The sequence below is a fragment of the Cibotium barometz genome, chromosome 60 (genome assembly GCF_041138505.1).
Source record: "Cibotium barometz isolate CiBa-2024 chromosome 60, ASM4113850v1, whole genome shotgun sequence".
Taxonomy (NCBI): Eukaryota; Viridiplantae; Streptophyta; class Polypodiopsida; order Cyatheales; family Cibotiaceae; genus Cibotium; species Cibotium barometz.
In genome coordinates, this window is record NC_141105.1 from 32,771,560 (window position 1) to 32,793,639 (window position 22,080).

Below are 22,080 nucleotides of genomic sequence, written 5' to 3' on the forward strand. Positions count from 1 at the left end.
CTTGTTGCAACGTGGGCTCACACGTCCCCTGTCCGGTTTCGTTCCCGCGCGTTATGGGACGGCGTTCCCTCGTCCCAGGGGTCCGTCCCCCACGTCCCCTGTGACTATGGCTGTAGCCAAGCTCTTTGCTTGAGTTGCAGATGCCTGCATTGGAGATCCGACAACGAGAAGACGAAGCCATGCGATGCGTGGAACACAAGCGTTACCTCAGAGCTTTGGACGCCACATTGACACCGGCAGCGCCCTCGAATCATTTCTCGAGAAAATGAACTTCAGTAAGTATAATGGTAAACTCGGCCCCACAACTCTTTATTCATGGTTGCATCAATTTGAAGCTTACTTTGCCGCAGTTAGAAAGACAGATACGGACAGAGTGATCTTAGCCAGTTGATACTTGGAAGGTGAGGCCATTCCTTGGTGGACTCAGTGGGCTCATGCCCACACCAGAGTAGGTATGGCAAGTTATGTGTCGGACAAGTTTGTCCGCGACCTTAAGCAGCGGTTTCTACCACCCCACTACCTTGAGCGACTCGAAGACGAGTTCAGTGGAGCACGTCAGAACGCGCAACCAGTCCTTCAGTTTGCCAACAGAATTTTGACTTTATGTCTGCAATTAGGCTTATCTGATACGGACAAGAAAGGGCAGTTTTTGTATGGCCTTGACACGCAAATCCAATGGGAGGTGCGTATGTTTCGGCCAGCCACCTTTGAAGACGCTTGCACAGAGTGCAGAAATGAAACATAATGGTGGCAAGCCCAAGACTTCCCAGCCGGCTTCTCCCAAGGCTACCGCCTCGGGGGCAAAGGCCAGAACAAGACGGGGTCTTCCCCAGGACAGAGCCCGGGAGCCTCTGGCTCGAAGAGCTCGAACACACCAGAAAGCGGAGGCAGGCAAGACAGGTGGCAAGTTGAGTGCTGAGGAGCTTTCCCAGTACAAGGAGGAGAGTAGATGTTTCTTTTGTCATACAAAAGGACATTCTTCTCAGGATTGTCCTAAGAAGCCTCCAAAGCCCGCCGCCGCTACCTCCACAGCTTTCGTGGTGAGCTCAGCTCCCACACAGACACCAGCAGCTACCCCTAGTTCTTCAAACCCCGGTGCTTCAGTTGGAGCAATTATTAGCTAGGAGCTCGAAGATAAGCAGAAGGGCGCCCATGACCAGGAATATGAGCGCAACGAATTGCTCAAGTCCTTTGGCTACATAGGTGGCCAGAGAGTCGTTGTCTTGTTTGACAACGGCAGCACGGAGGATGTGGTCACGGAACATAGAATTTGTGCGTGATTTTATGGTTGCCCCTCTTGTAGGAGCAGACATAATTTTGGGCATTCAGTGGTTTCACAAGTTTCTTCCTGATGTCAAGTGGGACAAGCACACGTTCCAGATCAATCGGAATGTGTCAAACGCCCCGGTGACCATTAAGTGTGAGCCAGGAATTCCGAACTTTCCGCTCATAAGCCACTTGCAGTCTAAGCGAGCAGCAAGAAAGGCGCACAATGTGCGATGATTTACATCCAGACAGCCCACACGGTGGCTAGTGCTTCCGAGAAGTACTCGGTTCTCCATGAAAAGTTCCAGAAGAATTTTCTTCGGGACAGCCTCCCTCCCCAGCTCCCCCCGTCTAGACCGAAGGACCACAAGATTAACCTCCTCCCAGGCTCGGAACCCCGAGCAAGTTTTCGTATCGCCTTTCCAAGGCAATGGAATCGGAGTTGGACCGCCAACTCCAAGAATTGTTGCAATCTGGCTTCATCCGCCCCAGCGTGTCGCCATTTGCACCACCGATCTTATTTGTCAAGAAGAAAGATGGGTCTTCTCGTTTGTGTGTCGATTATCGTGCACTCAACAAGCTGACTATCAAAAGCAGATTCCCGATGCCTCGAATTGATTATATTCTCGAGAGGCTGAATGGAGCAAAGGTGTTCTCGAAACTTGATTTAAAGAGTGGGTACCACCAGGTACGGATTGTGGAGGGGGACATCCCCAAGACAGCCTTTCGTACGGAACGGGCCCACTACGAATTTGTGGTCATGCCATTTGGCTTGACGAACGCCCCAGCTACATTTAACCGCATGATGATGCGTGTCTTCCGGGATTTGATTTGATTTTAGAGTCAGTTAAAGACAGGTTAGCTAAAGCGCAAGAGGCCTACACTCGACAGGCCAATAAAGACCGAAGGAATATAAAGTTTTCGGAAGGGGATTGGGTTTATCTTCGGATTATGAAGCAAAGATTGAAACAGGTGGACAAGCGATGCCCAAAGTTATCTTTTAGGAGCTTCGGACCTTTTTCCATCAAGAAAAAGATTAACGAGGTGTCTATGCAATTACAGCTACCTCCGAGTTGGACTATGCACGATGTGTTTCAGGTCAGTTGGTTAAAGCCATATGCAGGTCCTATCCCTTCAGAAGTCAAAGACAAAGCGGAACCAGATATTGTTGATGAAGCAAAAGTTATGGTTCCAGAACAGATCCTTCTGCACCGTTTCAAGCATGGCTCAGGCCGAAGACTAAGACAGTTCGTCGAGACCCATTAAGCGGTATGGCTCGACAAAGAGTTTTTCGAAGACTATCTGACGTTATTGACGGATTATTTGGAGGTTCCGTCAAGTTAAGCAGAAGGGAATGTCACGTGCATCCCGCACTTGGATGCCATGTAGACATATCTGTACAGAAGGTGCAGGACCTGGGATGGTGAACTGGTCCCATATGAGCCCAATCCGGGACGAGTCAGCCAGGGATCCATCTCAGTTGTCCGAGGTCAGGTGTGCATTGTCCTACACAGGAGTCTAAGGTCAGGTGTGCAATGTCCTGCACATGAAACAGTGCCAGGCCGCGCTGTGAGTCTCCCTCTGGAATGATATCAGTGATTCTGTGTATCTGGTATGGTATCGGATGCCAGATCACTGAGTAGTTAGTTAGGGTTTGCGTTTAGAACAAGGGGCCAGCCCATAGGGGTACCCCTGGTCTTTGTGTGGGCATGGGGATAGTGTGGAACCACCCCCATGAGGGCCAAGAAGGCCCTGGCTAAACCCACCAGCCATGGAGGGGCTCTAGTACAGCCCTAGGGGCAAGCTAAAGGCAGATTTCAGGAGATACAGCCTTTGTGTGGCTGTAGGGCAGGTATGGGGCAGCCCATACAGGCTGCCCAGCCCTCAAGAGGTTTGCAAAAGCTTTGTCCAGCCATCCAGAAGCAGGTGCATGATGCCCATCCAGTTAGGAAAAAAACACAGCATTTTATGTGATTTATTTCAACATTAAATATGCTGGAAATTCAGTCGTGGGAATATTTAATGCTGGCCACCTGGACCAAGAGCTCAAGCATAAAGAGGCTAGACAAGCCAAGAAGGTGCTAAGCAAAGGGGTGAAGGACTGTAGGTCAAGGGCAGGGAATTTCCAGCCAAGAAAGGTCAAGGATTTCTGTATTTTCTTTCAGATTTACATCATTCTAATAAAGCAAATACACCATCCGTGGTGTGGGTATTTGGGACCCAATACTGTGTCCTCTCTCTCTCTCTCTCTCTCTCTCTCTCTCTCTCTCTCTTTTCTGCACATCTTCATTCAGTTTGTGCGTTAATTCCGTCGCGAAAAGAGTGCTGATTTTTCTGAGCATTGAAGTTACCGATTCTTCTCCGAGGCTTCCGCATGCTACAGCAAATGATGTTCTGAAAGCCATTTTGTGTACATCTTGAGATACCACTCTAATCTGATGGTAGCCACTCTTAAGATCAATGTGACTGAAACAAGCAACTCCCTCAAGCTTGTCAAGAATATCATCAATTCTAGGAATCGGAAACCTGTTCTTGATGGTAATCTTGTTAAGGCCTTGAAATCAACACACATTATGTATGACCCATCCTTTTTTCTGCACAAGCAAAACTGGAGAAGAGTAAGGCAAAGAACTTAGCCTAATCAACCCCTTCTCAAGAAGATCATTCACTTAGTGTCATGTGTACACTAGGGACAGACAGATTGGTGAGCTAGAGTGTAATATGTTGTGGACGGACATGTGCTTTTTGGTCCGCTATTAATAGCGTGTGCTTTTTGGGCGTTCCTTCCCTATTTATTGGGGGGAGGGATACCAGTTGTGTGCAGTTGGGCACACACCAACGGATGGAGCACAGGAGTGCAGAGCACGCGGAGCAGGAGCACCATCGTGCAGGAGGCCGTCGTCCTTGGGGGACAACCCCGGCTGGTAGAGGACACCGGATGAGGACGATGGCAGGGCACTCACGAGAGCATGACGCTCTAGCTCGTGGCTCGGTGGGGACGGCCAAGATTGTGAGCCTCGTTCACGGCTGTCATGGTTGGGTGGCGAGTATGCCTGCACCCCCTTCATGGTTTATGGTTTGTTTTATAGGTTTGCCTTACGGGGAGATCCTAGAGGTTTGATAGTGGTATCAGAGCCAACCCTAATGCAAGAAGCTGAAAGGTATGCATGGGTATGCGTCACATCTGACAAGAGACCCGGGTATGCTTCTCATTGTTCTCTTCCTATGAATCTTTGATTTTTCTATCAAGTCGTTGCTCTATGTTGCATGAGATTGTGGTTGGCGTAGGGAAAAAGCATGTCTAGTCGTGTGAGAGAGGGGAGAAGCAATCGCGGTGGTTTATGTGTGGATTGAGCCCTCTTTTGAAGAGTCTCATGCTTGACCATGCTGGCTATCCTAAAGGGCAGGTGGCTGTACAGAGGTTGCATTAGGTACAACAGCCATACGAGGCTGTACGGGCCTGTGCATACAGGTACAGCAGCTGTACAAGACTGTACAGGCATACAGGTACAGCAACCACACGTGGCGAGTCTGGATAGAGGCTTGGACAGGCCGTACTTGTGGTACAAGGGTCATACGAGCACAGTATACACAGCTGTACGTATGTACGGACTGGTGGGGAACAAAAGCAGCATCAGACCTGCACAACCACCTCTTGAATAGTCCATACAGTGTATGGATAGCAGTGCGCAAGAGGGAAAAGCAGCCAGCAGTAGTCTAAAAACAGCGTATCTCAGTTTTTAAAAGAAAAAACAGAATGTTTTTTGTTACCAAAAAAAAAACTGAGCGTTGGTTTCTCACAAGACAAAAGCATGATGTTTATAATTTAAAAAAAAGCATGGCATGACTTTTTGAACAAAGCTGGACATTGTTTTTAGAAAAGCATGGGACTGTTTTTTTTTTAATATCAAGGGGACTCATATATTTACACACACATTTTAATTAAAAAAAAGAAGCGGGCAGTTTTTTTTTAATTAAAAAAAAAAACACTTACCTTCCCGAAGCCGATGGCGCACGTGGGGGTCCCTTACCTGGTCGCATGGGCTACGAACGTGGGAAGGGCTGTCGACGGCACTTGTGAAGGGCTGTTGGAGTCGACCAGGGCTGTCAGCGGTTGCAGGGATTGTCGGGGCTCGATGGGACTTGTGGCAGCCCACATGGGCACCCCTTTCGGGTGAGGAAGCCCAAGTTTTTGGGGCTGTTTCCCATGCAGCCATGCATGACACGTGTGCACGCACTCGTGCAGATGCAGGGCAGTCTACCAGAGCTGCACATGCCACAGCCATCCATGTTACCCGAGGTCTACCACACGCAGCCAAAGGTTGTGGACAACCACATGTAGGTTGTCCGGACAGAGGCGTTCGATCGTCAGTGGGGTGCCCTACAGCACCAAGTGATGGCGACATGTTTTCCTACAATCTCTCTTCAGAATCTTTTCTCTCCAAGATGTCTAGGTTGTGTACGGGACTTTGTGGTGTACTTGCGAGGTTTGGATGCACGTGCTTCGTTCTATCTCAGTTTTGGACCAGCGTGTTATGAGGTATGTGTTTGTTTTTCACATGCAAGGAACATGCAAGATAAGGGTTTAACAATAAAAGCACAGTGTTGTACCGTGTTATGCAAGTACACATGTTTGTTCTGGGGTACACATGGGAGTTTTTACTCCAAGAACTTTATTGACACACACACACAAGAGTTAGTCATGGACTTGTACCATGCAAGACATAAACCTAATACCCTACAGATAATGACCATTGTTTTCGTTGTTGGGCTTTGATAGGCAAGACTTATCTGCATATGTAGATTGAGGAATAGTTGACTACACATTAACACTGTGGCTACACAGATATTTAATAAAGGGCATCTAGATTAAGTTTACTTGTTGGGATTCATTGTCAGATTGCATGACAAGACGGTTATGAGACAATACCCAATATGTATCTTTTTAGCCTTACAGTCCTTAAGGTTTTGATGGTCCTCTAGTCTTATGTCCATAGCAGGAGTGTGTGAGCTATTCACGCTATCCCAAGTATACCCGCCTATTCTTATACCAAGACTATTGAATCAAGGTTATTCAAGACCTTGCGCTATGCGCATAATTTTTTGGAAGCAAGTTTTGGTTTCCAAGATTTTCTAGGTTTAGACATATGCTTTGACTAGGACGCTGGTCAAGGTTGTTCTTCTGTGTACACATATGTTGTCTAATCCCTGGACCGAGTTATGATCACTAGTCTCGTTTGGAGTTCTTCCTTTCGAGAACTTGTTTCAATTTGTGGCACATGGTCAGCCATTGGCATTTATTGTTTCTGATAGATCGCGACAGATCCACAAACTGGTGTTTTGTAGTAATCGTAGCACGGGTATTGGGTGTATCATGATGGTATGGGACGCCATGATCCATCGCATGTTACAGGGCTACGCCAGATTGTCAAGACTTCATTCGGACTCTGTGCCTACAAACACACGGCTATCTCCACATTTTTGAGGGATAGATACTTTACTTTTGATACAGACTGTTATGGTAGATGCTAGCTTATGTCATAACCAGGTCTGTTGGAACAGTTTTTCCTTTCTTGTCCAAGACTTTCCAAGGTCTGTTTGGGAAGTTAAGACTTCCGAGGTAACGAAGTACAGATTGATGATCTTTCTAGAAGATCAGTTCTTCTCTAGTTTGGGAAGAGACTACTATTGTGTTCCACTTGGCTCAAGCTTCAGTAGTAGGTTCTGGGTTTTCCCAATTTTGTGGTTTTTTCCAGACCAGATTTATAGAGGACATCAAGATGAAAGCATGGTAGTCGAATGGAAGATACTTTTGGTTTCGGGATAACTCTTTAGGACAGTGGTTGCTTACCTTTGGTACTGGTAGCATTGTCAACTTCGAGTTATCCAGATGATCCATTTGCTCCGGATTCGGCTTTTGTAGTCACGAATTGACGCTCATGTCATGTTACTTGAGCAGGTCGACCTCTTAGTCGGAATATCCTTGAGACTATTGGTTTCGACCAATAGAGGGTGTTTCTTTAGTGTTGCGAGTGTGACTTCTCCTTGAGTTCTTTTTCTTGAACTCAAGAGTGAGCTCTTTTGAGGAAGGGAAGTATGTCATGTGCATGCTAGGGGCAGGCAGATTGGCAAGCTAGAGTGTAATATGTTGTGGACGGACATGTGCTTTTTGGTCTGCTATTGATAGCGTGTGCTTTTTGGGCATTTCTTCCCTATTTATTGGGGGGAGGGGTACCAACTGGGCACACACCGACGGATGGAGCACAGGAGTGCAGAGCACATGGAGCAGGAGCACCATCGCGCAGGAGGCCGTCATCCTTGGGGGACAACCCCAGGTGGTAGAGGACACCGGATGAGGACGATGGCAGGGCACTCACGAGAGCATGACGCTCTAGCTCGTGGCTCAGTGGGGACAGCCAAGATTGAGAGCCTCGCTCACGGCTGTCATGGTTGGGTGGCGAGTGTTACATGCGGAAGCTCTGAGAGTCTTCTTTCAGCCCTAAACACCACTTAGAACATGCTGAATTCCTAGAAGTTGAAGGGTGGATTTGTTCCGAAGAGACCCCAGTGCCAATTATGACGATGTCACGTGATTGTTCAAGTTGCAAAAACGCAGACAGAAGAGAGAAGAGAGAGAGAGAGAGAGAGAGAGATGGCTGGAAATTCAGTATTTTCATATGGTACAAATAGGTACATAGATTCTTGCAGCCATGGGCTGTCTTCCATGAAAAGGTGGAAACACCCAAAACAGTTCCAAATCCTAGACCCACTCCATAAGGGAGTGAATGAATCTAACTATGAGCATTAGTGCCTTTATATAGGCCCCTTGGACAACTAGAGTACTGGCCAACGGCTGGTCAGCCAGCCGACTGGACATATTCACCATAAATGCAGATCCGACCTGATCTCCATGCAGCCGAGAGCAACTTCTTGCACTTCTACGTAGACGACAGGTCTTCCTTGTCCTTCTCCTAGTCCACCCCTTGCCAAATCTGCACTTCATGCTCCAAAATCCCTGGTTCTAATCTCTTTTTCTGGCTGCCCCTTCAATACTAGCTTCAGGACATGTCCATAGGCAAAACCTTTGCACATGACATCCCCCTCTGCTAAACTTGATGACGAGATTCCAACCTATTCTTGGATGACTGTCATCATCCCATTCTGTTCCCGGAGTCCCTCTGTCATCCCATCCATCTCTGGCAACCCTTTTCACTGAAAACCCGATCCGGTCTCCAAAACCACTCAAACTCTGAATAAGATCTATGCATCTATTCCATCCAGTCCCCAATCCATTCCTGCCCTGTCTTTGAACACCGTCTTGGTCTTCATTCCTGAGAAATGAGTCTGGCACTCTCACTCCACCCCTTGGAGGATCATCCTCCCTTCGAACCGTTGCTCGAGAGCCTTTCCTGGATCACAAGACTGCCATCCCCTTTGGGCTTTGTGGAACACCACCAACCAACCTCTTGGGAGCTCTTCCCGGTCTTGTGCTCCATGCCTTGGGCTTCATACCTATGCACTTTCCTATACCTTGGACCTGTACACCTTCATATGGGACTAAATCAGGGTTTAGCCTTGCTGAGCCTGATGCTCTGATACCAATGTTACATACGGAAGCTCTGAGAGTCTTCTTTCAGGCCTAAACACCACTTAGAACATGCTAATGCAAAAACGCAGACAAAAGAGAGAGAAGAGAGAGAGAGATGGCTGGAAATTCAGTATTTTCATATGGTACAAAAAGGTACATAGATTCTTGCAGCCATGGGCTGCCTTCCATGAAAATGTGGAAACACCCAAAACAGTTCCAAATCCTAGACCCATTCCATAAGGGAGTGAATGAATCTAACTATGAGCATTAGTGCCTTTATATAGGCCCCTTGGACAACTAGAGTGCTGGCCAACGGCTGGTCGGCCAGCCGACTGGACATATTCACCATAAATGCAGATCCGACTTGTTCTCCATGCAGCCGACAGCACACCATGCAGCCGACAGCAGCTTCTTGCACTTCTACGCAGATGACATGTCTTCCTTGTCCTTCTCCTAGTCTACCCCTTGCTGAATCTGCACTTCATGCTCCAAAATCCCTGGTTCTAATCTCTTTTTCTAGCCGCCCCTTCAAGACTAGCTTCTGGACATGTCTAGACTCCATGGGCAAAACCTTTTCACATGACAGGAGTATGCCTGCACCTCCTTCATGGTTTATGGTTTGTTTTATAGGTTTGCCTTACGGGGAGATCCTGGAGGTTTGACACTTAGTCATAATTTCCTCCTATTGGGCAACACTCACCCTGTAAGAGGGTCGGTTAGGAGGGGAGCTTCCAAAGATTATGTCAATACAATAATCCTCTCGCCTCTCTGAGGGTGACAGTCTAGTAGGGAGTAAGCAAAACAATCAACATAATCACTTAAGAAATCAATCTTATCTTGATCTATGGGAGCTACAAAACCATGTTCAACATTATCACGTACAAAGACCAAGTAAGAACAAGCTGATTTCTTTATTGCCTTCGAAATAGAAATGTGGCTTACAATGGGTATGGTACTCCCAGTGGTACCCGCATCAATACAAACTTCCCTACCCCTATGAGTAAGGTTTACTTTCTTCTCTTTGTGCAAAATCTTGGGATCCAAACGATAATGCCATGGCATCCCGAGTATCACATCACATCCCGTAAGCGGTGCTACCAGGAAGTCTTCATGATCCAAATATTCTTAAATCTGTATGCAAAGCTTCCCGATAATGGGAGTGACTTTGACTTCCTTGCCCTAAAAGGCAGCATCTATATGAAAGTCCATGCCTAGTTCCTCGGGCTTTAGCCCAAGAGCAGTAGCCATCTGAATGGATATAAAGTTAACTGTAGAGGCATTATCAAAAAGAAATAAAGTTGTTTGATCCTTTAACTTGCTCCAAGCCTTGCATAAAATTCTGCTCTTTGGCTCATGTGCAGTATTACCCTGTACATTGGGTATAACATTCACACTCGGTTTTGTATCCTTCACATTATTCCTTTTGGCATTCTGGGGGCATTGAGATTTCATGTGATCCTTGCTCCCACATAAGAAGCGCTTCCCCTCTTTCATGCAATCAAAAATGTGATGTCTAGACAGCTTAGGATCATCCTTTTTACCCCCTGGCTTCTTTTCAGAGCCCCCTTTTGCATCCTTGGACTCATTGGACATAAACTTAGGTGGTTGTCCACCCTTTTTCTGCTCATTTCCAGCTCTGAACTTTCCCTTGTATGAGCTGAATTCTTGCCTTTTTGATGCTCCCTTGCCATGTAGTTCCTCAAAAATAGTAGCTGAATATATCAGCTCCTGTAAAGTGTTGTGGGGATAAACTGCAAGGCTCTTCTCGATGATTTGTTGCAACCCTAACTCAAATTTTCTTTTCTTCTCGTCCTCACTAATCGTCATGAAAGGTGCGACTTTGAGAAGAATCCGCCAAAACTTTGAGACATGAAGAAACGGACTCGCCTTCATCTTGTGTCAACCAGTCCCATTCCTTTCGTACATCTTTTTCGAAGTGAGGAGGAAGGAACTGATCATAGAATTACTCTTTGAAAGTACTCCATGTACGGGTAGTTGTTCTATCCAAGAGCTTTGCCATCCACCAATCACTCGTAGTCTCTTTAAGATGCATTCCCACATGCCTGAGCATAGATTTCTCTATGAAGTCCTCAGTGCAAAAGGCTATTTTAAATTGCCTTATGAATGCAAGTGCCTTGGTGGTGTCCATCCTTCCATTATAGCTCTCGAATTTTATGTCCTTGTCCCCGACTTGAACTCTTTGGGCTTCTTGTTGTGCCGAGCATCTCGTCGCTCTAGAACATCGTCCCCTTCATCATGTCTACAATGGCAGCGATGCCCAAGTCTAGGGCTGATTTCTCGTGCAACACCCTCCACTTGGGATGGAACTCTAGGAGCTGGAACATACCTAGAAGGTGGAGATATCACCGACAATGCATTAAAATCTTCTGCATCTCTCATATGGGCTGAAAACCCCTCATCATCCACTCGGGCTCCATGTCGATGTACATCATTTCCTCGGATTGCATGCCCTCTCATATCAACTGCCTGGGCTACATGCCCTCTCATAGCATCTGTTCGGGCTGCATGCCCACTCACATCACTTGCTCGGACTGCATGCCCTCTCACATCACTGGTTCGGCCTGCATGCCCTCTCACAACGTCATCAAAAATCCCTTCACGAGATTCATGTGAAGACCCACCTGCCCTCATCATCGAAAACAACATCGCCACGGCTTTTCAAATAAGCAGCAGCCAACTCTCGACGTTTCTCAATCCCAATCTGCTGGACAATTGCATCAAAAGTGACCACATCTGCCTTAACCTGAGACTTGGACTCAATAACCCTCTGTACATCAGTGTCCCTTTGCAAAGCACGGAGCTCTTCAAGCTCATTCATCAAAGCATCAAGATCCTGCAGATCTTTAACCCTAGCAGATAGCAGTGGATCATTACCTGCCAAAGCCCCAACTTGGTCCCTCTATCCTCTTCCACATGCGGCGAATACGGGTGATAAGAGTCCTCCACTGAATGATTTGAATGGCTGGCTATGATGTATTTACCAAATCTTCAGAAAGAATAGAATTTTCATACCCCAGAATCACTCTCTACCAGCTTTCCAAGGATGAAACTGAATAGACTACAAGGGTTCAACAGTACCCCTACACAGACAAGAGGGTTACGAAGTCTTTCCACATGCTCACTGTCGCTTAAACCAAAGGTAACCTCTTTCGAGGTGCGATAGTAAGATGAGGGGTACCTCAGAATCCCAACCTTCTCTCACGGATAATGACTCCTTACAGCCAAATCCAGTATCATATATGGCACAAGCTCTGATACCAATGTAACGGAAGGGTAGCACATGGAAATCTTATCAATCCTGAAAACCAATTAAACACATGAACATGCCAAATAAGAGAGAGAGATAAACAACTCTGCACAGTACACCACACTAGGGGCTAACCCCCCCCCCTCCCCTCTTTATGGTTAGATTACCAAAAAGAGTCTGCTTCAAATATAACCTTGCGGTTGCCTAGGGATTCGCCACTGGCTAGCACCTGATTCTTCCGGTACAAGATGAAAACAAAAGCAATACATATGCTAAATTTGATGTCTCTTCTCAAAACAAGAGAGCTTTCCCGGCTTAGAGCACATGCAGGACAACCATGGTCAACCCGCAGCATTCCCACATCAGCCCAAGACAGCCCTATATCTCCATCTTCCCCCTATCTGGCTCACAGAGCAAATCTCCCAACCTTGAGGGGCTGTTTTTGACAGTCGACCAACAGTCAATAGCCACAGGCGAAGTCGACCAACAGTAGTTTACATGCCAATAGGTCTCCGATCAATAGAGGATGTCTCCCACACAAATCAACCAGCACCTATCCTCTACCAGACGCCCTGGCCAGCAGCTTTTCAGGGCTGTAAACAGCCGGCCAATAGCATAGAATTCTCCAAAAGGAGTCGACCAGCTTTCTCCTCACACTGGGATGAAAACTGTCGCGATGGATGGCCGTAGAAGGCTCCAAAACTTGTCGATTTGCTCTCCCATACACCAGAAAAGCATGCGCCAGTCCAAACTCCTCAAATCAAGTCTAGTGCCCCCCTTTGTATTAAAATAGTCATGCCCAAGTGTGAATGACTTAAAAGTTGTCTGGTCACTTATAAGTGAGTGTGGACCTGCACTAATAAATACTAGTATGTAAATTGGCTTTTTCGAGACACTTACCACCTGCAAAACACGTGTAGACCACCTATCAGTCCCAAACAGGTGTGCACATACACGTCCACGGGGTGCCCAAGCGTTCCTGACCCCATGGACAACACAGGCAATAATCTCAGGCATTGTCCAAGCAAACAAAACAAGTCATCCAAATATAAAATCAAGGTCATGCACACACATGAGTGCAGATAGACTGGAAGAAACACCCATCTACTCAGTTGTATCACGTTAAGTGTTCAAGGCTTCATGATCCTTCCGAAATCTTCCCGGAATATAAATACAAAAGATCACCAGGATAGCTAGCCCCGGGAATTCACATCATGTCAGGCTCCATGAGCCATACATGTACACCATGTCAGGTTCCACAAGCCATACATGTACTACCATGTCAGGCTCCATGAGCCATACATGTATTGTCATGCCAGACTTCATATGCCATACAAACAGTGTTCAAAATACTCGTTAGGTGGTTTCTTGGGCCATTTTCAAGGAAAAGTGCTTCAAACATTTCCGTGAAGTGAAAAGATTGCGGGAGGAAAGAAAAGTGCAAAGTAAAGTGCCATGTGACAAGTTGCGGGTGGGAAGAAAAGTGTAAAGCTAGATTCGGAGATTATGGCCAGGAGATACTTCTGATCAGGAATTCTTATGAAATTCCAACATTCAATGTACTTTTTAACACTTTTACAAACAAAGATTAGCGTAGCCATTCATATTACACCTTTTACTTAATAGCCACTTGCGAATTGATGACCTCCTTGTGGGGTTGGTAGCGATCGAACGATCAAAGGCTAAGTACCAGCTGTATTTGCACTCTCTGTTCGATGCTTTTGTCGTTAGCACTCTTTTGTTCATTAATCAAGCGTGTTCGTTCCGTCGGGGCATCCTAGTAAGACACGGAACACCCAATCCCATTCCGACCTCGATATGTGAAAAGCGTTTTTTGCCATATGTAGTGATAATTTTCGGGAGAAGTGGTTCGACAGCCCGAACCCCTTCAAATCGTATATGCGATTGCCTTCAGATGCAAATCTGGTATCGGCCAAAAACTTTTTCCTTCTTTACCAGTAAAAAAGTAAACGAAGATTATCGTATAATAATCCATGCTTAAGAATGGGAAGTAACCTCACAAGGTGAACCGAGAACAATTGGTGAGAATAGCCTTTTCCGACAACGGAACAAGATCGTAACCAACTGCTTATCGGGGTGGGGTTCGGGACGGTCCCGACTGCATACTTATCGGTCTGGCTACATACTTTTTGGAGTAACCCGCTCTAGTCTTTAGCGATTAGTGCGACTTATCTAGTCTTTCAGTACTCCGTCCGGATCGTACTACTTATCTAGCGATTAACGCTACTTATCTAGTAGGTAAAGATCTCTTCTAATGGCTTGCAGGTAGTGGCTAGTCCAAATCATTTATCTTATCTATTATCTAGTAGGTAAACCGGTTATCTATTATCTAGTAGGTAAAGTCAGAAGATGGCCCAGCCCGATGAAACCGGTGGGGGTTTCAGTTGGTAGCAGAAGCTAGACAATTGCTAGTGGCGGATTGACGTGGCCGCAGTCATTCGACCTCCCCATGCTATCTAAGTGGATGCACCTCACCTCACCCTTCCACTGGGCCAACGGGGACTGGAACAATGTAATCTCGCCTTGACGTTGGCGGTCTGGCTTATGGAGAAGAGAACAAGGCCTTCTCCAACCATGTTAGGCTCCACAAGCCATACATGTGTGTCATGTCAAGCTCCATATGTCACACATGAATAAAAAACCAGTCATTCTGTACTTTTACATGAAAAACCACACGTTTGCTTGGCTCTGCTAGGATGCAATAAACCCCCTTGTGATCCAAGATGCGCATAGCTCGCTCCAAGTTCTTGCTAAAGTGGAAGTGAAGCCTACCATTACCAAGATGCGCATAGCTCGCTCCAAGTTCTTGCTAAAGAGGAAGTGAAGCCTACCATTACCAAGTTTCCGCTCTGAATTTAGCGAAAACAAAAGCTTTCACTAAAAAATCTTGATAGGTCAATAAAACCTAACAACAAAATTAACTCTAAGAAAACGTTCTAGTGTCAAATCTTTCAAATCTAACAAGCCCTCACAGTTGATAAAGACCCTAGCAATCGATGCAAACCCTAGAAAACCTTACAATCAATTGATCAATTGGGAGATGGGGACTCACATGGAAAGCTATTCCTCCAACACTGCACGAAGAAACAAAGCTTAAAGGAAAAGTAAAAAGGCGAGCATCGGAAGGTGAGTGTGAGTGTGTGGACGGAGGGAGCAGCACCCAGGAGGAGAGGAGGGCTTTATGGTGTCAAGGATAGCGTCACCCACGGCTGCAACTACTGCCATGTTTTTGCATATGGGATAATCCAGCGCACCTTCTAGTCATTTCATGCTCGAATTGCCTCCAGCACCCTCCTCCATAAGAGCCACCTGAAGACAAGAGCGAGGGTTGCCCAGATCCACATGCCTGAGCTCTGATACCATGTGAGAAATCACAATAGCGCCACCACGTCCAAGTACAACCCAGGCTATCAAGACGGCCAGGCAACACACCACCAAGAGGCGACCACCATGAGCACGAACACCACCCCCAGATGACTGCTAACACGACCAACGGCTATGTATGGTACAACCCTTTGGGGGCTAGGCCTAGGGAAGGATCACTCGAGGAGCATAGAGAGGCTACAGGTGATGATGTTGTCACACATGATCAGGAGTAAGCCATCTGTACCACATGACATTCTACATGTAGAGGCACTTCCTTGGCCGGTATTTTTGGAGGCCATCACACCAGGAGGTGGGAGCATGGTGGGGGATTTGCAGTGCCCAAGGGACGGTCCATTTGTATGCCATGTGCATGAAACCACTCGACTACCTCAGAGTACCATGCATGTGTCGGTAATGGTGGTGGCCGTGTCACCGAGGAGGAGGGCAATCCAGCTCATCTCAATCGTTCCCTCTCCCTCTCCCTCTCGCCGTAAAATTGCATAGAGGACTCTACTGCTAGTCGTGGGAGGCGATCTCTATCAAGCATGTATACATGCTAAATGTAAGTGACAGTTTGAAAAAGGGCATCTGTAACAACTCTAGCCTATACATGGCTCTTCGACTTCCCATGTTTCTGCATATGGGATAATCCAACATACCTTCCAGTCATTTCATGCTCGAATTGCTTTCAACACTTACCTCCTCAATAACTGGATCAGTTGGAGGATGAGTTCCGATGGGGACTCAAGCAAAATCCCCAACCTGTCCTCACGTATTCAATTCAAAAGGTGTCCTAAGTGTATTGATTAGCCAAAATGTCCACGTGGCACCCTAGTACAGCAAGTGTTCACATGACAATATCACTACACCTGCCCCCTAATTATTGCCGAGTCAAGGCTACACATGCCCCCCCAACCGAACCCCCCCCCCCCACCCACCCCAAAAAAAATGCCAAGATATGGCTGCACACCCCCCACCCCGCCCTGATTACTGCAAACATGGTTGTGCTTGCCCTACATTATCACCAACAAGGCTGCAGATGCCCTACATTATCACAGACATGGCTGCTACCCGCCCCCCATTACTGCAAAAATGGCTACATCTGCCCCTATTGACTCATTCTAGAGGGCAAGCCATGCAGGAAGTGACCACTTTTTGTCTTTCCTTCTCTTTTTCACTGTTCTTCTCACAGAAAGAGAAAAAGTTGAATCTACGTGGTTTTTAGGTTAAAAACCAGTCTTTACCTGAAAAACCACACGTTTGCTTGGCTCTGCCAGGATGCGATAAACCCCCTTCTGATCCAAGATGCGCAGAGCTCGCTCCAAGTTCTTGCTAAAGAGGAAGTGAAGCCTGCCATTACCAAGTTTCCGCTCTGAGATTTAGCGACAAACAAAGCTTTCACTAAAAAACCCTGACAGGTCGATAAAACCTAACAGCAGAATTAACTCTAAGAAAACGTTCCAGTGACAAATCTTTTAAATCTAACAGCCCTCACAGTAAAGACCCTAGCAGTCGATGCAACTCCTAGAAAACCTTACAGTCAATCGATCAATTGGGAGATGGGGGCTCACATGGAAAGCTGTTCCTCCGACACTGCACGAAGAAACAAAGCTTAAAGGAAAAGTAAAAACGCGAGCATCGGAAGGTGAGTGTGAGTGTGTGGAAGGAGGTAGCGGCACTCACGAGGGGAAGAGGGCTTTATGCTGTCGAGGATAGCGTCGCCCGCTGCAGCTGCTGCCATGAGAGAGAAAGAAAGCTTGCACCAACCTTTGTTTTGGAATGCCTAAATATGGGCACCAAAATGCTTTTTTCATTTCCACTAAATAGGGGCACACAATGAGCGATAAATAAAATTCATTAATTAGTTGAATGAAAAACCTAAGGATAAAAAAACCTTACGTATTAAATTTTTTAGTAACCTTATTAATTAAAGTTTCTCCAACCGTCACTTTGTGGCAACTGCTATCGCCACCCCTCTCTTTTCCCATCTCGATCAATTCCTCTCTGCTTGCTGCTTGCGTTGTCAACAATCTCTCTCGGCTCTCGTATGCATTCTATCATGTTCTTGCATTATTTTAACCTGCAAACAAAATATGTATTAGTGGTGTCAATAACCTGTACATGTATTCGCGCTGTCATTAACCGTCATTATGCTTGCAGTAATGGATATGCTTGGCCCCCTACTTGCAGATTGCAGCTTTCTTGCGTCTGATCGTGCAGCAGTGCCACACAACAGGTTCTTCACATCGTTCTCCGTCCGTCCATCGTTCTTAATCTATCAAGTTAATCGTAACAGCCATCGATTATAATTAATTGCAACTTCGGCACTTACCTTGTGATAATCAATCGATATTCAATTTAAAAAGAAAACGATTCAATTGCAATTAGATTAATTAAATAGGGGCATACAATTAATAATGCGCTTCGAGCAGGCAGAATTAATGAAATTGATTAATTAATAATGTGCTTACAACAGATTAAGATTCTGCATCTTTGTTTCAACTCTTCTTGCTAGCACAAGGTCCTGTCATATACGACGTCCAATTTCACGTATGTTTTTTGATAACAAACATTTTCTTTTAAAAAAAATTTAATTGTTGAAATGTTTTTTGAGAGATTAATTAATAATATGTTTGTCCTAACTAAAATCGCAAATAAGACTCAAAAAATGTAAATTGTATTTGTATTTTGAAAATTTTAAATTTCTAACTTATTCATTTATTATTGTTTTATGTAGTTTATTTTTATCTTTTCACAATTGTTTTATCACTAATTTGACTATATGTATTCTGAATTATTAACCTATTTTTTCTTTTTTATTATGTAGTGAAATGTCAAAAATGAAAAAAAGAGCAAGAGAATCAACGACTGGAAAATTTATAAATTCAACTAATGAAAGCCATGAAGTTTCAAGCATAGAACCTAAGAAAAATCGTGGAAGACCAAAGAAGTTATCTAATGAAGATGCAATGTTAGATCAATCCAATGTCAACTTGAAAGTGCTTGAGCTAAGTGTGACAATATCATTAGGTGGTAGTGACATTGATGAAGCATTACTAAATAATCTTCATGATTTTATCACTAAAGAATGCCTTGCTGGTAGTTGCTCATTGGAAAGAGGAGGCACAGTTTTCCATTTACACTATCAAATGGTCATTAGAATTCATGCAGAGTCAATAATTGCAGTTAATAAGCTCATCAAAAAGTATCTTGGATGGGATAAGAATAATCCCATTGGTGGCATTGTAATGTGTAGAGCATTAAGGCAGAAGAACATGCACACATTTCATGGTATGATAGGCTATTGTATGAAAGATATTGATAAGCCTCATTATAAAAATGTGTCACATAATATAAGTGCTGAAGATATTTCAATGGGAATAGAAATTTACATGCAATATGGTGCAGATGATTTGAAGAACAAAGTTTGTCTTACTCCAACAAACATTTTTGATAGAGCATTGATGTTTTGGAAGTTCTATTTAAAGCATCCTTTAGGCAATAATTTCTGCACCACCATTCATAAAATGATCAAGACAGGAAAGTACTACCCGTCTTCTAATTGGATAACACCATATCAAGGAAGAGGAATGGAGCTTCAAAAAGTTGATGCTTTATGGAGGACAATGGTATACCCATCCAACACAACAATGAAAGATATCTTTGACATTTTTATTAATAAACAAAATTTCGATGCTTCACATCCAAGATTAGATTGGTTCATGAATAGATGGAAAAGAAATGAGAATGAAGTTGACGATTTGAGGTATGCCTTTAATGAAGATGAAATAGTAGAGAATTTATATAAGACAAATAAGCAAACAATTGAAATAATGGAGGAAGAGCAAACACATAGACCGGGTAAAGAAATTGAAAAAGATAAAGACATTCCAATTGATATTGAAGTTGATGATAGTGACAATGAGGAGAACATGCACAAGCTAGAATATATTCCTTTATTCCAAAAAAAAATATTGGTATTGTAATCACTTGAAATATCAATAAATGACATTTTTATTATGTTTTTCTCAAATGTGAATCCATAGGAATTTTTGTCATGAAAAATAAAAAATATCTATGGTTTTCTTTTTGTCGTCCTCTTTTTAAAAGTAGAGATAATTTTTTCCGAATAGTAGAGTGAATAGTAAATATAAACCTCCTCTCTATATCGCATATGCTGCTGCATAGGGCTTTAGACGAAGGGAGGTTCTGTGGATTACAGAGAGTAGGATGCCTCTAGAGAGAGAGAGAGAGAGAGAGAGAGAACGCTTCGTGGTCGAGAAAAGGAAGAGGGATCAACAAAATTTGTGTATTTTTACCTGCCAAAATAAAGGAAAAATGGTTGAGATTTGAGTGGCCCTTATGAACTTTGGTATATTAGAAAGCCTACATGTAGTGGAGCACAAACAGATTGAAGAGTTGTCTTTATTTTGATTGGTTGTCTTTGTTTTGATTGGTTGAAAAATATGTTTTTTTCGAGCACTCGCCCAGGGCCACAAAGAGAGGCACATGAGAGGGGTGTGTTGGGCACAACGTGTAGGGGTTGGGATGACAACTACCTCTCGTGCCTAAAGGTTTAGGACCTTTGAGAAAAGGTCCTTTAACTTTAGGTATTAATTAATTAAGTCGACATTAATTAATGCTCTTGTTAATAAAGCCTACATAAATGGAATATATGAATGCCCAAATGCTAGTTTTGTGTTTCAAATAATTAACCTAGCACGCTTGCCTTTTTCTTTCAAAGGTTCATATTAATGTTCACTTTTGCTGATATATACGCTAGCACGCTTGTCTTTTTCTTTCAAAGGTGTTAATGCTCGATTTTGGTAATAAATCAAAAGAAATCTTTTGTTGGACGTTTGTCGCTATTTTCATACATAGCATTATTTTAGCCATTTATGTGGTAGTGACGTATGGGCAGAGGGTAAAAATGAACTAAGGTGCTTTTTCCTCTTTATAAGGTTTTTTTCCCAAGCGTATGTACACACTTTTTTCCTCTTTAGGAGGTTTTTTTTCGTGAGCGTATGTACATACTATTTTCATGCATATCATTATTATAGCCATTTATATGGTAATGATGTGTGGACGTAGGCTAATAATGGACTAGGGTACTTTTTTTCTCTTTAGCATTATTGTAGCCATTTATGTGGTAATGATGTGTGGGCGTAGTCTAATAATGGACCAAGGTACTTTTTCCCTCTTTAGCAGGTTTTTTCCCTCAAGCTCATGTACACACTTTTTTCCTCTTTAGCAAGTTTTTTTCCCTTGAGCTTATGTAAATACTTTTTCCTCTTTAGGGAGTTTTTTTTCCCCGAGCGTATATACACGCTCTTATGAGTGTATGTAAGTGACCTTATCATGTCACTTTTTCCTCTTTAGGGAGTTTTTTTCCCCCGAGTGTGTATACACGCTCTTATGAGTGTATGTAAGTGACCTTATCATGTCACTTTACTTGTACTTCACTTATTCTTATCAATCTACTTTGAGTGTTGTGATGTCAACTACGTTCGCATGCTATAAGGTTTTGAAGACATCGAGGGGAGTGTCAATTTGAACTATCTTTGTTCGATTTTGGGTTTTCTAGCAGCATCTAGTGTGCAAATAGGGCCATCATCATCATCGCCATCGTATCTTCGAGGTCATTATCAAAACTTCAATAGCATCGTCATTATTGTTGACTTCTACATTTCCACTATTAACATTTCTACACTCTACACTCTTCCATTTGTCATACACTTGACAAGTTTCCTTCGTCATCAGCAGCATCTTGGTTGTATTCAAGGGCATTGATAGTACCTGTATAATAAGTAGTTGGGATATTTGCATTTTATGTGTCAAAGATTCATTATTTGCACCAAAATCGCAAGCAATGATGTATTTAGGATGCTTTCTACTAAGGATAAGCTTAATAAGATCGACTACCCATTCTAATCATATACGATGCATCATGTATTGGTGGTTGTCAAAGGGTTTTGGAATGTTATCATTGGCATTGAGGCTCACCCTATCTCGCCAAGCACAGGATAATAGTACATGTACTTTGAATAGTGACACTAGTTTAGATGTAACCATGGCATTTTCCTTCTCACCTCCCACAGTGTAACAAGCCAAGTGGGATGGCAAGGATGCACACGCACATGCATTGGTGGCACTTTCTATCGAAAGCAGCATTATTTCTCTTAATCACTCATGTAAAACTTCCAAGCAGGCCTATGATGTGCTTGTTACACTTTGCCATGTGCATAATGAGGCATGAGTGGCCTACTCACACGCAAGCAATTAGAGTTTGAGCATATGAATGAGGGAGGTTTAATGGATGAGTTCCTCACAAGAAGTAACTTGCATGCATTGATGAGGCCTATCTAGACAATTCATTGGAGTCTATTGATTTCACTCATAATGAAGGGTAACCCTGATGCCCTCACATTTGATGAGTTGGTTGCAATGCTCTTGCAAGAAGACCAATCTCGGCAAAATCAAACTAATATGTTTGTGGGAGATCATGCTTGCTTGTCAAAAAGGTAAGGGCAAAGCCTTTTCTCAAGGCGGCTATAGCACAAAGATAGAATCA

At 44.2% G+C, this 22,080-nt stretch overlaps 2 protein-coding genes across 2 annotated transcripts in view; one reads left to right on the top strand and one right to left on the bottom strand.

Annotated features, from left to right (window-relative positions):
* The window catches only part of SSN2 (zinc finger SWIM domain protein), a 34,396-nt gene extending 17,108 nt beyond the window's left edge, over positions 1 to 17,288 (bottom strand). Inside the window, exons 1-3 of the mRNA XM_086793808.1 lie at positions 17,193 to 17,288; positions 17,081 to 17,102; positions 16,754 to 16,859 (exon numbers count right to left, since the gene is read on the bottom strand). Coding sequence (XP_086649934.1) covers positions 16,754 to 16,859; positions 17,081 to 17,102; positions 17,193 to 17,250 — 186 coding nt within the window. The 5' untranslated portion in view covers positions 17,251 to 17,288. The remainder of the gene's footprint in view (positions 1 to 16,753; positions 16,860 to 17,080; positions 17,103 to 17,192) is intronic.
* Positions 17,289 to 18,320: 1,032 nt separating this feature from the next.
* On the top strand, positions 18,321 to 19,651 carry LOC147605251 (uncharacterized). Its single transcript, XM_086793807.1, has one exon. It carries the CDS (start codon positions 18,341 to 18,343, stop codon positions 19,493 to 19,495), a length of 1,155 nt encoding a protein of 384 aa, XP_086649933.1. The 5' UTR covers positions 18,321 to 18,340; the 3' UTR covers positions 19,496 to 19,651.
* The last annotated feature ends 2,429 nt before the right edge of the window (positions 19,652 to 22,080 follow it).